General features: G+C 40.1%; 1 protein-coding gene across 5 annotated transcripts in view; it reads right to left on the bottom strand.

Annotated features, from left to right (window-relative positions):
- The window catches only part of IQCK (IQ motif containing K), a 122,334-nt gene that overhangs the window by 55,722 nt on the left and 49,793 nt on the right, over window positions 1-16,819 (bottom strand). For 4 of the 5 annotated variants that reach the window (XM_015067196.3, XM_053213596.1, XM_027043137.2 and 1 more), the window contains one exon: window positions 12,879-12,963. The exons of the other annotated variant lie outside the window; for it this stretch is intronic. In XM_015067196.3, coding sequence (XP_014922682.2) covers window positions 12,879-12,963 — 85 coding nt within the window. The remainder of the gene's footprint in view (window positions 1-12,878; window positions 12,964-16,819) is intronic. 5 annotated transcript variants of the gene reach the window in all.

Genomic DNA, 16,819 nt, shown 5'->3' with positions numbered 1-16,819 from the left:
ATGAAGCGAGAGAAGGTACTGTGATTGAGAGTTGCCAAGTGCAAAGAATAAACAGCAAGTGCAAAGGCCTTGAGATGGGAGCATGCATGGTGTCCCTGATAAACTATATAAGAAGGCCACCTGCTGGTTTTTTAAACAGATGCCCTGGGATGCCTGGTTAGCTTACTCGGTAGAGCATGCAACTCTTGATCTGAGGAAGATGGAACCAGTAATAATAACAGCAACAACATCAGCTAATATTTACTGTGGATTTACTATGTGCCTCACACTGTGCCAAAGCCCAAATGTGGACTAACCATCCAATTCAATCTTCACAGGTGGGAACTATTATTATTCCTGTTTTATGAACAGGAAATTGTGGTTCAGAAGTTAAATAACCCACCCAAAGTTATCAATAACCTGACATACAGATTCAAACAGATCTGTCTGCTGCTAGAGCCCATATTATTAACAACTGGCCATGAAGCATGTTTTACACAGAATAAAACAAGTCTTTCCACTCACCCACAACATTTAAGAACAAGAAAGTTAAGGCTAATGATGAGAACTTCAAGTTCTCATTTGGGGGGAGGGTCACGCCTACCAGCCCAGCCAGCTGCCAGAAGCGGATGAAATTTTCTCTTCCCCTAAGTGCAGAGCTTCAACTTGGAATTTCTGATGTCTGCATAAAAATATGGGAGGAACTACAAAACTTTTTCTTTGTATTCTTTGAAGGGCCTTTTCATAGTTGCTTGGCTTTTATCCTGCACTGTTCTCCTCATCCATTTTCTACCTAACTTAAAGAGAAAGGAGTGGTTTTTCAGGGGGAAAATATCAAGTTCAATCAAATCAAACACAGTTGAACACCCATCTCTTTCTTTTCCTCTTACTGTGGTAAAATACACATAACATAAAATTTACCACCTGAACCATTTTTTCATTTTTTTTTAAGTTTATTATTTCGAGAGAGACAGAGTGAGTGGGGGAGGGGCAGAGAGCAAGAATCCCAAGCAGGCTCCATGCTGCCAGCACAGAGCTCAACACGGGGCTTGAACTCACAAAACTGAGATAATAACCTGAGCCGAAACCAAGAGTCTGATACTTATCCGACTGAACCACCCAGGCGCCCCACCACCTTAACCATTTTTAAATGTACTATGCAGTAGTATTAAGTACACTAAGTAACTGTTGTGCAACCATCACCACCATCCATCCCAAGACCCCTTCACATCTTCTAAATCTGAAAGTCTGTACCCACTGAACACTCCCATATTTACCTTCTCCCCAGCCCCACAACCACGGTTATACTTTCTGTCTTTATGATTCTTACTATTCTAAGCTCCTCCTATAACGTGGAATCATACAGAATTTGTCTTTTTGTGACTGGCTTATTTCACTTAGCCTTAGGTCTTCAAGGTTCATCCACGTTGTAGCACATTACAGATTTCTTTCCTTTTGAAGGCTGAACAATATTACATTTCATATATATAGCACATTTTGCTTATCCATTTGTCTATTGACGGACACTTGAGTTGCTTCCACGATTTAGGTATTGCGAATAATGCTAGGAACATGGGTGTACAAATATCTATTCGAGACCCCACTTTCAGTTCTTTTGGAACACACACCACTTTTTATTTAGAATCTTCAGAATGGTCTAAAGAGGGAAATGCCGGGGCGCCTGGGTGGCTCAGTCGGTTAAGCGACCGACTTCGGCTCAGGTCATGATCTCACGGTCTGTGAGTTCGAGCCCCGCGTCGGGCTCTGTGCTGACAGCTCAGAGCCTGGAGCTTGTTTCAGATTCTGTGTCTCCCTCTCTCTCTGACCTTCCCCCATTCATGCTCTGTCTCTGTCTCAAAAATGAATAAACGTTAAAAAAAATTAAAAAAAAATAAAGAGGGAAATGCCAATATTTCTCCCCTGCCTTTTAAACTGTTGGCTGATCCAATGGGTTTTTCTCTAGTGAAGTCTAACACATGTGCTGTGAAAGGCTTTCTTTGTTCATGAAATCAAAGAGTTCTCCAAATGACTTGTGGTCTGTTATTTCTTGTTAATTAAGACTATAACAGGAGAGCTATAGGCAAAATAATCAAACTTCCTTGCTACCCAAAAAAATCATTTGAGCCTAGTTCTTTTCTACACATAGACACAAGTGTGTGTAAACGTGCATGCACACACAGACACACACACACACAGAGCCCTAAAGAGGCTGAGGAATAATAGTTTAATGATGCCAAATTTGAAAAGAGGAAAAGGGATCATGGTTAAATGTAGGGTTCCAAGTCTTTATTTAAATAATGTTTTTATGGGTACTTGGGTGGCTCAGTCGGTTAAGCGACTGCCTCTTGGTTTCAGCTCAGGTCATTATCTCATGGTTCATGAGCTCGAGCCTGGCCCTTACTTGGGATTCTCTCTCTCTCCCTCTCTTTGCCCCTCTCCTGCTCATGCTCTCACTCTCTCAAAATAAACATTAAAAAAGAATCATTTATACATGTTTTTATTCCACTGTAAAAATAACATATAATTTTGTTTCTATCTATAAAAACAATAGATAATTTGAAAAATAAAAAAAAAAAGTAGAGGGCAAAAACGTCACCCTCATCCCACCTCTGAACAACTACAATATTTTTTATATATTTGTTTCTTGTGCATTATCTACATGCACTTGTTTTAACATAATTATAAACAATATACATATACATATATATATATAAGACATTTTATTCTTCCTTCACTTAATATACTATGGCAATATCCATCTTGTCACTATGCTCTTTATTATTTTTAGTGTCGGCATAATATTCCATTGAGTAAATGCCCAGTCTTTATTTTATAATTACTACATTATTGAGTATTGATTATTTTACATTTTACTTAATCTAAAAGATGTCATACACTTTCATGAAGAAAATTCTGATCCTGTATCATAACTTTGGTTCTGGTAGAGCTTCACTTATTCAGCCTCCAGCTACCAGAGTAGGCCAAGAGATATGTAGATATAACAAGTGGCCGCTCAATCATCACTTTTCAGGCTTCGTGAAGCCTCAGAGATCTGCTGTACTGGTTGCAAATGGTGTTCCCCAGACAGAGTTGTGCAGTGTACAACTCACACAACTGGTCACACTGCCTTTACCTGTTCATACCCTCTTGCACAGTCCATGCAACTTCAACTTCCCTCGACATACTTTATGGTCCCAATCTCTTACTCTTCCTCTCTTCACTCTCCTGTCTAGACCTACAGCAGGGCATATTTGTCTATATTGCTGGTGCATGTAAATATATCTACAGGCTAGTCTCCAGCCTCTCTAGAGAATAATATAGAAATAATTGTCAAAACTCTGAAAAAAGATGCTTACTTTCTGAGCCATCAATTCTACTTCTAGCAATTAATCTCATAGAGAAAATCAGATAAGGGTGCAGACATATGAACAAGGATGTTTTTCATAATGTATGTTACATAGTAGAGAAAACTAGAATGTCCAGCTATGGTTAAATAAATTATGTATTATAGAGCCATTATAATTTGTGAAACTGACTTTTGTGTGCTGACAAAGAAGGATATTCCCAATATAATCATTAAGGGGAAAAAGCAGGCACAAAACAGTGATTATCATCATAATTTTGTTTTAAAAACTTCCTAATGAATAGGAAAAGTTCTAAAGGGATGAATACATGATTGAATTTTTAAAAACTTGTATGTATTATCCTTTTTTCCACAATGGAAATCTATTACTTAAGCAATAAAAATAATATATGTGCCTAAGAAAATTTTGCTCCTTGGGGTAGGCTTCCCTTTCCCAACTAAGGGCAAGCTGATATGGGCCCCAGTCTTTCCCTGGGACAAAGTGGCACCCAGATTTCTATTTTGTGTCCATATCCTCTTTAATGTGCAACTAATCAAGAGTCTAGAACTTTTTATCTTGAAAATTATCATTGTCAGGACTCCTACTGTGACAGAAACCCCTCTGGAAGAGACTCATTTGTACAGCTGAATCCAGATGTTCCACAGCCTTAAAGGCTCAGCTCCCTCCTGTCTCTCATCTCTCTCGCCTCTGCAGTCACTTCTCCATTGGGTTCTTCACACAGTGGCAAGATGTTTGCGGACAGCTGGGCCTCCCAGAGACCCCCATGCAAAGCAAGCTGCTGCACTGTGTGAACAACTGTAAGACTCCCAGAATGGAGTTTCACTAGGTGTGAGTGGCCTGATTTAGGTCTTGCCCATCATGAACTAATCCCTGTAGCCAGAGGGATACGATATTCTAGTGTCCAAGCCGACACAGACCCACCTGTGCGGTGAGGGGGCGGGGGGCTGTCCGACTTCAAACATGCGCTCTTCGTTTACAGCAAGCGATTTCTCCTTGGGGGCACCTCATCCACCCCAGGTCATTGCACAACAGACAAAGGTATAAATGCACAGATTCTCATTGTTCTCTGCAGGTGGAGATCAGGATCTCCAATTTTTTTTTTCCTGCAAAGCCACAAAGGCGCTGCTGGAGCAACCTTGCTCTGTATTGTTCATCAAATGAACAAAAACGGTAATGATTAGTAGCCTTTGTGATTGTCAGTTGTCACAGTGCCTAGAGGGGAAGTTGATCCTGGGAAGAGGGAAGACTGTGTGCCACACTGGAGTCTAGGCTGAGTTAGACAAAATAAAATAAACAAATGGGCAGAAGGCATAAAACACCTGGAGCTTATTTAGACAGAACCAATATTCAATGGATTTATCTGGTCTCTCTGTCCTAAATCATTAAGGAAATTTCAATCCTTATGGCCCATGAGAACTTCATTTGAACTTCACAGGAGAGCAGAGTTTTCTCTATTAATTGTTACCTATTCTATCCAGTATTTCATAAGCAGAAGAACCATTGATGTGGCAGCTTATGACCAATCACACTTCAGAAAGGAGAGTGTCCAGAGGACCAGATTTCATTCACAGTATCCAAATGGATTTAAAAAATTCAGTTTGCATGTTGAAACAATCTAGACTAACCATTACTCTAGTGTTCTGAAAGAAGGAATAAGAGCATGTCTCCTTTCACAGACGTGTTTAATATCTAGTAATAACTACCAGGAATCTATTTATATGGCTAATTATAAAGTCACAGCTACCAAGAATAGCTCAGTACACATAGCTTTTCATACCATGTGACATTTCTTTTAATGTGGTTGGTTAAAATATATTTTTATGATATGTCCAGCTAGTTTTATGATAAGTGAGGATGTCAGATTTCTGGATTTTAAAACTTCCTGCCAAGAATATTATTCAATCTTAAAAAGGAAGGAAGTTCTGGGGCGTGTGGGTGGCTCAGTCAGTTAGTTAAGCGTCGACTTCGGCTCAGGTCATGATTTCTCAGTTTGTGAGTTCGAGCCCTGCATCCTGCTCTGTGCTGACAGCTTGGAGCCTGGAGTCTGCTTTGGATTTTATGTCTCCCTCTCTCTCTACCCCTCCCTCGCTCATGCTCTGTCTCTCAAAAATAAATAAACACTAAAAAAAATTTTAATATAATAAAAAAAGGAAGGAAGTTCTGACACATGCTACAACATAGATGAATATTAAGGACATTATGCGAAGTGGAATGAGCCAGTCATGACAAAGACTATATGATTCTACTTATATGAGTTATCTAGGTAGTCAAATCCTAGAGACAGAAAGTAGGAGGGTGGTTGTCAGGGGCTGGGGGAAGGAGGGAATAGGGAGGAGTTATTGTTTAGTGGGCACAGAGTTTCAGTTTAGAATGATGAAAAAAGTTCTGGAGATGGATGGTGGTAACGGCTGTACAACAACGTGAATGTGCTTAATGTCACTGAACTCTACAACTAAAAATGGTTAAAATGGTAAATTTCTTTTTTATAGTTTTTAAAAATTTATTTGTTTGTTTTTAGAGAGAGAGTGAGCATGAGTGGGGGATAGGGGCAGAAGGAAAGAGAGAGAAAAAGAGAGAATCTTAAGCAGGCTCCACGCTGAGCGGGGAGCCTGATGCAGGGCTCAATCTCATGACCCTGGGATCATGACTTGAGCCAAAATCAAGAGTAGGAACGCTTAACCAACTCAGTCACCTGGGCACTCCAAAATGGTAAATTTCATGTTATGTATATTTTAGCATATGAAAAAATTTTGTGGGAGACTATATTTTTCCTTCATGGTGTTTAAGAAAGTACAAGTAAAGGTTTTCATTAATTGCAAAACCTTCATGGTAAGTGCAGTGAAACTACATGCGAGTGTGTAAGGAAAGAGAGTTTGTACCATTGCCAGCTATGAGGTAACACTTCACGAATTCCTGAAAATCCCTTTTTCTGGTCATAGGATACCTCACTGTTATTCACAAATCCAGGCCCAAAATCAAGAACCTGTGTCAGAAGAACACATGGTTAAAAGGAATAAAGTGCCTTGCTTTGTATTTTTCCCCATAATATCCATGTGTTTATTATTTTTTTAAGTTTATTTATTTGTTTTGAGAGAGAAAGAGAGAGAGAGAGAGAGAGAGTGAGTGAGTGAGCAGGGCAGGGTCAGAAAGACAGGGAGAGAGAGAATCCCAAGCAGGCTCCACACTGTCAGCATGGAGCCAGATATGGGGCTCAAATCCATGAACCATGAGACCATGACCTCAGCTGAAACCAAGAGGTGGATGCTTAACCGACTGAACCACCCAGGCTCCCCTCATTTGTTTCCTTATATAGAATTCACATAACATAAAATTCACCCTTTTAAAGTTTACAATTCAGTGCTTTTTATTCACAAAGTTGTACAACCATCCCCACTATCTAATTCCAGAACATTCTATCACCCAAAACAATGCCATTAGCAGTCACTCCCAGTGCTTCTCTTCCTCCAGTCCCTGACGACCACTAATCTGGTATCTTTTTAAAATTTTTTTCTCAATCTTTATTATTTATTTTTGAGAGAAAGAGAGAGAGAGAGAGAGAGAGAGAGAGAGCAAGGGAGGGGCTGAGAGGGAGACACAGAATCCGAAGTAGGCTCCAGGCTCTGAGCTGTCAACACAGAGCCTGACATGGGGCTCGAACTCATGGATTGCAAGATCATGGCCTGAGCCAAATGGGACGCTTAACAGACTGAACCACCCAGGTGCCCCTAATCTGGTTTCTGTGTAGGGATTTACCTATTCCGGACATTTTACTTAAATGGACTATGTGGCCTATTGTGTCTGGCTCCTTTTACTTAGCATAAAGCTTTCAAGGTTCACCCATTTTGTAGCAGGTAACAGTACTTCACTCCTTTTGATGGCCGAGCAACACTCCATTACATGGATGTACCACGTTTTATGTATTCATTCATCAGTTGGTGGACATTTGGATTATTTTCCACATTTCAGCTACTGTGAATAATGCTTCTGTGAACCTTCATGTACAAGTGTTTGGACAGATGCTTTCCATTACCTTAAATATACACCTAGGAGTGGGAATGCAGAGTCATGGAGTGGTGGCTCAATTTTTAGATTTTTGAGGAACTGCCAAACTGCTTTCCAAAGTGGCAGCACCATCTTCCATTCTCACCAGCACTGTGTGAGCCCTTCCAAGATCTCTACACTGTCACCAACATTTGTTGTCTTTTGGATTCTAGCCATACTGGTGGGTGTGAGGTGGTATCTCACTGTGGTTTTGCTTTACATTTCCTACATCTTTTCATGGGTTTGCATATAGTCTTTGAAGCAGTGTGTATTTGAATCCTTTGCCAGTTTTGTAATTGTGTTATTTGTCGGGTTGTGAGAATTCTTTATATATTCGAGATATTGAGCCCTTATTTGATACAAGATTTGCAAATATTTTCTCCCATTCTGTGAATTGACTTTTTTATTCACTTGATGGTGTTCTTAGGAGCCAAAAGTTTTCCACTTTGATGAAGTCCGATGTGCTTTTCTTCTCTTGTTGCTTGTGCTTTTTGTTATGTAAACTGTTGTTTAATCCAAAGTCATGAAAATTTACACCTATGTTTTCTTTTCAGAGTTTTACCATTTTTGCATTTTAATTTAGGTCTGATTAATTTTGGATTAATTTTTGTATATTGTACAAGGTGGGAGTCTAACTTGATTTTTTGCATGTGGATATTCAGGCGTTCCATCACTATTTGTTGAAAAGACTATTCTTTCCCCATTGAATGGTCTTGGCACTCTTGTTAAAAATCAATTGACCATAAATTTAAGGGGTTATTTCTGGACTCTCAATTCTATTCTATTGATCTATGCCTGTCCTTATGCCACTAGCATTCGGTTACTGTAGCTTTATAGTAAGTTTTCCAATAGAGAAATGTGAGTCCTCCAACTTTGTTCTTTTTCAAGACTGTTTTGGCTATTTGGGGTCTCTTATATTTTCACATGAAACTTAGGATCTGCTTGTTGATTTCTGTTAAAAAAAAAAAAAGGCAGTTGGGATTTTGATAGAGATTGCATTGCACCTGCAGATCAAATTGTACCGCCAGCCATCTTTACAACATCAGGTCCTCCAATCAATGGACACAGGCTGTCTTTTCTTTTGTTTGGGTCTCTTAAAATTTCTTTGCAGTTTCCAGCCTAAGTCTTGCAGTGCTTTTGTTAAATTTATTCCTAAGTATTTTATTCTTTTTGATGCTATTACAAATGGGATTGTTCTGTTAATTTCATTTTCAGATTGTTCATTGCTAAGTATGTACAAACACACTTGATTTTTGTATATTGATTTGGTATCCTGCAACCTTGCTGGACTTGTTTATTAGTTCTTTTGTGTGTGTGTGTGTGTGTGTGTGTGTGTGTGTGTGTGTGTGTGAATTAGTTAGGAATTTCTGTATGGAAGATCATGTCTGTACAGAGAATAGAGATAGTTTTACTTCCTCCTTTCCAATCCGATACCTTTTATTTCTTTTCTTGCCTAATTTCCTTAGCTAAAACCTCTAGTGCTATGTTGAACTAAAGTAGAGAGAATATCTTTGTCTTGTCCCCAATTTTAGGGGGAAAACACCCAGTCCTTTCTCCCTAAATATATTAGCTGTGGAGTTTTATGACCACCCTTTATGAAGTTATTGAGTGTTTTTATCATAATGTAATATAATCATGTTTACTAATTATAAATTAATGGTTAATTTATTAATTATAAATAACAAAATCATTGGATTTTGTGTTCTGCATCCATTGACATGAAAACATGGTTTAAATAAATTTGAAATTAATGAAAATTATACTATAGCCTGTTTGTAAAAACTGTTCAGTGTATATAAGGCTACGGTCTCTCAAATTTTTCCCAGCTACTCCAAGTAATCCACTGTTGTCAGATTGCTCTGTTTCCCTTTAGATATTTTCCTATCCTTTGTGTGTGTGTGTGTGTGTGTGTGTGTGTGTGTGTGTGTGTAGTTGTCAAAAATATACAGTACATTTAAAAAAATTTTTTAATGATTATTCAGTTTTGAGAGAACAGGGGAAGAGCAGTGAGAGAGAGGGGGACACAGAATCTGAAGCAGGCTTCAGGCTCTGAGCTGTCAGCCCAGAGCCCTACACAGGGCTTGAACTCACAAGCCACAAGATCATGACCTGAGCTGAAGGTGGATGCTTAAATGACTGAGCCATGCAAGCACCCCATAAAAATATACAGTATGTTTTAATAAAATTGGTATTTCTCACACACACACACACACACACACACACACACACACACACAAACACACACAATTTCCTCCCCTTGGGATATCATCTTGGTGCCAGCAGACAATCCAATGTTCCATCTTTCTTTTAAGGCTAAGACCAAGTCCTTCCTTTTTTGTGGAAGCTTCCAAGGTCATCCCATATATCAGACCTCTTTTCCTTCTGGCAACAACTTAGGATCTTCCCCCCTCACTTGGTGACCTTTAGTAATATATTTTTAGCACAGGAGATGTTTGGGTTTGAACAACCTGAACTCTCACACAGTATACACTGACCTGTAAACATCTTTTGTACTGTGAGGTACTATATCACTAGTGTGATGATGGTACTATAGCCACGGTTAAATTTTGGGCCACTATGACATCTTTTTATATGGCAGTGTTTGTTGGTGTGATAAGCTGAATTCAGCTGTCTTAAGGACTACAGACAGTCCCCAACTTACGATTACACTTTATGATGGCATGAAAGCCATATGCCTTCAGTAGAAACTGTACTTCGAATTTTGAATTTTGATCATTTCCCGGGTGAGTGATATGCTATACAATATTCTCATGAGGCGGCAAACCACAGCTCCCAGTCAGTCATGTGATCACCAGGGTCAATAACCAATACACTGAGGATAATTCTGCACCCAAACAACTATTCTGTTTTTCATTTTCGGTACAGTATTCAATAAGTTACGTGATATATTCAACAATTTATTATAAAATAGGTTTTGTGGGGGATGATTTTGCCCAACTGTTGGCTAATGTAAGTGTTCTGAGCACATTTATAGGTTAGGCGAAGCTAAGCTATGATGTCCAGTGGGTTAAGTATATTAAATGCATTTTCAACTTACACTAGGTTTATCAGGATGTAACTCCATGATAAGTAGAGGAAGATCTCTATGTTTCTCATGCTGTGTCCATAACACAGGCCCCCTGTGTGTGAAAGTCTTATTACTGCATGGGAGAATCAGGGACAGAACATCCCCTTTTACTGTTAACACAGTGATTACAATTTAGGCTTCTGAGTATGATTTGAAGAAAGGGCTTTGCTGTTTTAAAGAAACAAAATCTGCAAATCACTATTTTATTGCATTTGGCTCTTACTGTCTCATTAAAAGGATCAGAAAATGGAAAAGTAAAACTGCTAATGCTAGTGTAACAAGTTCAAGTCTCACAAATGAAATATGCTGACGGCAAAGGTGGAACTCAAAAAGCATGTGGAAGCCAGGAATCTTTCACCTTGGTTGGACATCAGTGGACTTAAACTAACCTGCTGATGTTCAATTACAGAAGAACAAAGACCATATCTATAAAATATGTAGGAAATGCTGAAAACCTATGTAGTTAAAAATTATATCTAAATCGTGACATATCACAGAGGGTTTTATTACTGGCTTTTAACTCTTTGGGAACAAACTGCTCCTTATAATGTGCAAGTCTATTATTTAACCTTCACACTTGACTTTGAGCCCTGTGTTCACTGGACAATATTGCCTGAAACAGTAAGCTGCTTATAAGAAAGGACAGTCCCATTTAACATTTAAATTCTTTTTTTTTAACGTTTATTTATTTTTGAGACAGAGAGAGACAGAAGAGCATGAACGGGGGAGGGTCAGAGAGAGAGGGAGACACAGAATCTGAAACAGGCTCCAGGCTCTGAGAGGTCAGCACAGAGCCTGACGCGGGGCTCGAACTCATGGACCGTGAGATCATGACCTGAGCCGAAGTCGGATGCTTAACCGACTGAGCCACCCAGGCACCCCAGTCCCATTTAACATTTAACAAATATTTTGCTTATTGATTTATTAATGGTATCTCATTAGAATTAATCTAATTTCTTCCTGGACAACCGTTTGCCGGCATGTTCACCTCAGGCTACTTCTCCTACAGCAGCTCTGAGGAGAGCGTCAGGATGGAGATGTTTGGCCTCCGTGTAAGTCCACTGAAACCTTTCTCTGTGGCAATGTTCACCACCTCTGAAATCAAATCTAAACTAGTTCCATTGATGTTTAACACTCAGACTTGGGTAGAGACACGCTTTTACCTAGAATAGGAGCTTCATGTTTATTGGAAGCTTCTTAACATTGATGTATGGCCAAAAAATTGGGGAGAATGTATACTTTTTAGCACAAGATACACAGGCCACTCTCATATGTATATTTGGTAAGAATTTTTCAAAGTACATCCTCTGGAAGGGCCACATGACAATATGGATCAGGAGCTTTAGAAAAGAACTCACCTTTTGACCCAGAAATTCCACTTCTAAAATTTGTCCTACATTAACAACCAGACAGTTGTGCAAAGATGGCTGCACAAAGATATGTATTACAGCATTTATTATAATAATGATAAACTGGGAATAACCAATAGGAAAATGGCTACAAAAGACAAGTTTCAAAAGAAAAGGTTACTTCTAGCATATGATAAGTGTCTATATGTTATTCTGTCTTCTAAGATTTTTCAAATTTTATATTTTTCATTTATTCATTTTAAAAACTTTTAAGGGGCGCCTGGGTGGCTCAGTCAGTTGAGTGTCCGACTTCGGCTCAGGTCATGATCTCGCAGTTCGTGAGTTCGAGCCCTACATCGGGTTCTGTGCTGACAGCTCGCAGCCTAGAGCCCGCTTCGGATTCTGTGTCTCCCTCTCTCTCTGCCCCTTCCCTGCTCATACTCTGTCTCTCTCTGTCTCTCAAAAATGAATACATGTTAAAAAAAATTAAAAAAAAAATTTTAAGTCCCGTTTAGTTATCATAACAGTGTTATATTAGTTTCAGGTGTACAATATAGTGACTTGACAGTTCCATACATGACTCAGTGCTCATCAAGATAAGTGTACTCTTAGTCCCCTTTACCTGTTTCACCCATCAAGATTTTTAAGGTTTGGAAAGTTTTACAGCAAAATGCCAACAATGATTATTTTGGGGTAACAGTTTCAGCAATTCAAATATTTTTTTTTTGCTCTAACTGAATTATCTGAATTTTCTTTTTCTAAAACGAACATGTATTGCTCTCTGTATGTAAATAATATTATTTTTTAGGTAATACAGGCTAGTCGATCCAACATTAAAAGGCTGTAGAGTACTTTTCATGATAATTGCAAAAGAAGCTTTGGTAAAAATACTAAACCACTCTTTGAGATGTATTTTACAGAGAATCCTATTTCTGAGGTTTGGATGTTAGCTATAATACCCTCTGTTTCAAATTCATCTAACAGTTTTCCCATGGGCACTCTGCATCACAAAAATTCCCCACCAGGCCAAACGCCATAATTGCACAAGACTCTTACCAGATAGGCTCTCCAGAAGGACTGAATGATCAGCGCTGCCTCTCCTTCTGTCAGCAGGAGGGAGAGTGGCATTGCCGGCCGTGGGCTGAAAAGCAATAAAATGGTCATATGCCCCTGAGAATCCATCCTTCAGTCTCAGCAAGGCCTTTGACAACATAATGGCCTCTCTGATTAAGTGCCTCATCCATTTCCATTCTTAGAAAGCAACAATGCCATTTTTGATAGAAAAGTTTAAGCTGGGTTAGCGTGTTTTGTTTTAAAATCGAAGATGGATTTTGTTTTGTTTTGCTTTTAACCAGCAAAATCTTAAATCACTATTAACCTGCTCTGCTTTGAAAGGCTCAGGTTGCTAAAGCTGCATGTTACTCCTAAAGGTGCCACATACATAAGGCTGTGTAGACACAAAACAAGAGACACAGCAAGGGCGACTTTTAAATACTGCCTTATGACTGACACTTAATAAAGGGCTCTTTTTCCAACTTCCTATGGACGGGAAATGAAAACAAAATATTGGCATTTATCTCTGATAAATTGTGGGCACATTACAATTTAATGTGGCTTAAATTCAAGCATGGTTTTTAAAAAGAATGTTTCATTTATTTAAAACATTTTTAAAAATTTTTATTTACTTTTTGAGAGAGAGAGAGAGCAAGCATGAGTGGAGGAGGGGCAGAGAGAGAGGGAGACAGAATCTGAAGCAGGCTCCAGGCTCTGAGCTGTCAGCACAGTGCCTGACGCGGGGCTCGAACTCACGGACTGTGAGATCATGACCTGAGCTGAAGTCGGACGCTCAACCAACTGAGCCACCCAGGCACCCCAAGCATATTTTTAAGTTAAGTTCTGCTACTACATCTTAATAGGCAATAAAATATGTCAAGTGCTGGGTCAGTTGATACTGTTTGCTCTTTTTGGATTGTGCAGATTGTGACGGGATTTTTGATCACAGATACTACATTTAAAAATCACGGCTAAATGCTCTTTTCTTTTCTTTTCCCTAAAAGTTTCATAGAGATACTAACTCCTGACAAGATCTTACGAGTATGACTTAATTCTGGTTCCTTATGTTTCTCTAAAGCACAGCTACCGCTGAAAAGTCAAGTTAAGTCTTTTTAGATATAGTACAAACAAATGAACTTCTCGAAGTATGTGGGTCATAGAGGCTGATCTCAAGGCAAGAACCCTGGAAACGACTTTGCAAGTGAGGGGTTCTTAAGTGCCCTGGCCTCAGAGCTCTCCCTAATAACAACCATCATTTGAATTTATACTAACTCCCATTGTGTAGAGAGGTTGACTAAGCTACCCAAGGTCATACAGCTTGTAGGTGGCCTAGTAGGGATCTGAGCCCAGACCCATCTGATCCCAAAGCCCAGGCTGCCCTCACAATGCTCTGCTAACACCAGACCTCAACTGAGCAAACACTCGCAGATGCCCAGCTTGGCACAGAATGCAAAGCATTATCAGGCAATAATGCGTGATTCTCCAGGATGTGTGGTTTTATTTCCCCCTAAACTCTGACTTAAAAACAACAACAACAACCCACCCTTCATACAGTATATTTGTTTGAATGAACATGTGTGCTTTGAATTATTCCAGAATTGAAGAAATCAAAGCCAGGAAGAACCTTGAGGGTATTAAGACCATTTCTAGGGAGCACAGTGTTGTTGCCAGGTTCTGGGTCTTGGGCTGGGCAGGTCCTTTCGAAGAGACCAAGTCAAGGACAGTCTTCTACTTCTTTGGAGAGATAATTACACCCTCAAAATGACAGAAACCTTTCCCTAACGTCCTGTTTCCATTTTCACTTGCATGATGTGGTGGCTTTTTTTATTTATTTATTTATTTTTTTGGTTCTGTTTTTGTTTTTCACTTCTTCTTACCTAATATCTGGCTTTCTGGGCTGCAATGGAGCATTCATATTTTGCTGGAGGCTTGCCACCGGAGACACATCGGCTCCCTGCTTTCCACATCAAATGTCTCTACTCATCCACTGTCCTTATTCTTTAAGTCTCAGTTGTGTGACACCAACAAATCACATCCCTGAAGCAATTCTCCTTCACTAGTTAAAAATCAATGGCTTCTAGAGAGACCTTGGGGTTTCTAAGGAGACCTTGGTGTGTTGGCAATGGATTTATGAGACTAATATTATCATGCATTAATACTAGCTGATATTTACTGAGAGCTTTCTGGACTTCCTTCCTATCAGCCTGGCTCCTTGTGCTCCAGCCATGGTGGCCCTTTTCATCTCTTCAAAAGTGCCCTTCCACCCATGGTCTTTGCAGACCCTGCCTTTCCTCTGCCTCCAATATCCTCCTATCTGCAGCCGTATAGCTGTGCAGGTTGCTGCTTAAGGACACCCAGCAGATGGGCCAGAGGGCACTGAAACCCAGCCCATGCTCTGCCCGCTAAGCCATGCTCATGGCCTGGGGTCACATCTGCCCTGGGGTAGGAGTACCTTTTCCTAACTTGCTCAAAATCTAAGGTTGGGGGTGAGAGGGCTGACACTCCTCCTGGTTCACTCTTAACTCTTTCTTCTGATCTCCATTCCAGTGTTATGGAAAGGTGTTTTTTGTTTAGGTTAGGACCCAGTGGAGCTCTGTGTAATTTTCCTTCCTAGTCCTTGGCCTAATTCAGAGATAGAAATCTGTGTGGTTATCTAATTAATGCCCTAATCCTCAGCCGGACTGCAGGCTCCAGGAGGGCAGAGACCAGGCCCGTGTCTGCGCCTCTTGGCAGTCCCAGCACTTAGGAATTATTCCAGAACCAGAGAAGTCAAGGCCAGGGAGAACTGACATTTCTAGTGGGTAGTTGATAAATGTTTGTGGAAGGAGCTCTCTGCCTGGCACAGTGTCCTAAGCACTTTCCATACATTATTTCATTAAATCCTCACAATCTTAGCAAGGATAATAAATAAAAGTAATATTAGCTGTGGTTATCCTTCTTTTAGAACAAAGAAACTGAGGCACAGAGGTGTGAAGTGACTCATTCAAGGTCACAGACCATTTCCTGCTGAGAATCTTTTGGCCCAGGAAGCACAGGGAGTGGCCTAAAAGGGGAAGAGAAGACAGCTCAGAAGGTCACTGATGTGGAATTCAGGGTCTCGCAGCTGTGTGTGTTTAATAGAAGAAAACAAGGTCATTTGCCTAGAAGAAAAAACTGGGGAGGGAGAAAAAAGCCGTAATCATAGAAGATGCCCTCTTCATTAATTCTTACAGTAATAACTTGGCAGGTATTCATTTGTCTGACGCTCCACAGGGAAATCCGATGTCAGGACAGCAGAACAAAGTGGAGTTTGTCACTTGTATCGGAGGGGAGATTTGATGGCGCCTTTCTGTTCGGCTGCAATTTCCCTGCCTTAAGTATGTTTTTCTCTACTGATGTCATGAAATCCTCAAAGTAACAGTATTCCTGTTTTGGAATAGCAGTAGGAAAGGAGACCTGCAAATCTGGGGACAACAGGCTGGGCCAGCCCAACAAAGGGCTTTCACCAGTAATGAAACCTCGAACCACTTTGCATGACAATGAATCTCCAAAAAGCAAAATGAGATTTCTAATAGGCCTTTAAGCAGTAATATGAGGCCACCTTTAGTGACATCCTTGCTTTCATGGCTAAATAATGGGGTGCTGTCTAGTTCCCAAACCAAGAATAAGTATGAGAGAGCCAAATGAAAAGGACTTAATCTTCTGAGTGTAGTCCCTGGGAATTATCAATCATTTCAGCAGGCCAGCGTGAAGGGATAGAAGCCATGTCAGGCCCTTTTCTCTCTTTTGGAATCAGTGCAACTGGCTTCAGGTCAAATAAAAATAGAGATCGAGTAGAGGCAGCTTCTCATCATTGGGGAACTGGGAAGGGGGAGGAGGTGCCATGTCAATCACAGGAGAAGGCGGGCAGGCTCCCTCCTCAACGGCTTACATGGGACATAACCCAGAGCAGACAGGTTTGCATG

Source organism: Acinonyx jubatus, chromosome E3 (genome assembly GCF_027475565.1).
Source record: "Acinonyx jubatus isolate Ajub_Pintada_27869175 chromosome E3, VMU_Ajub_asm_v1.0, whole genome shotgun sequence".
In the NCBI taxonomy this organism is placed as follows: Eukaryota; Metazoa; Chordata; class Mammalia; order Carnivora; family Felidae; genus Acinonyx; species Acinonyx jubatus.
Note: the sequence above shows the minus strand (reverse complement) of the source record. Positions and strands in the feature narration are given on the sequence as shown.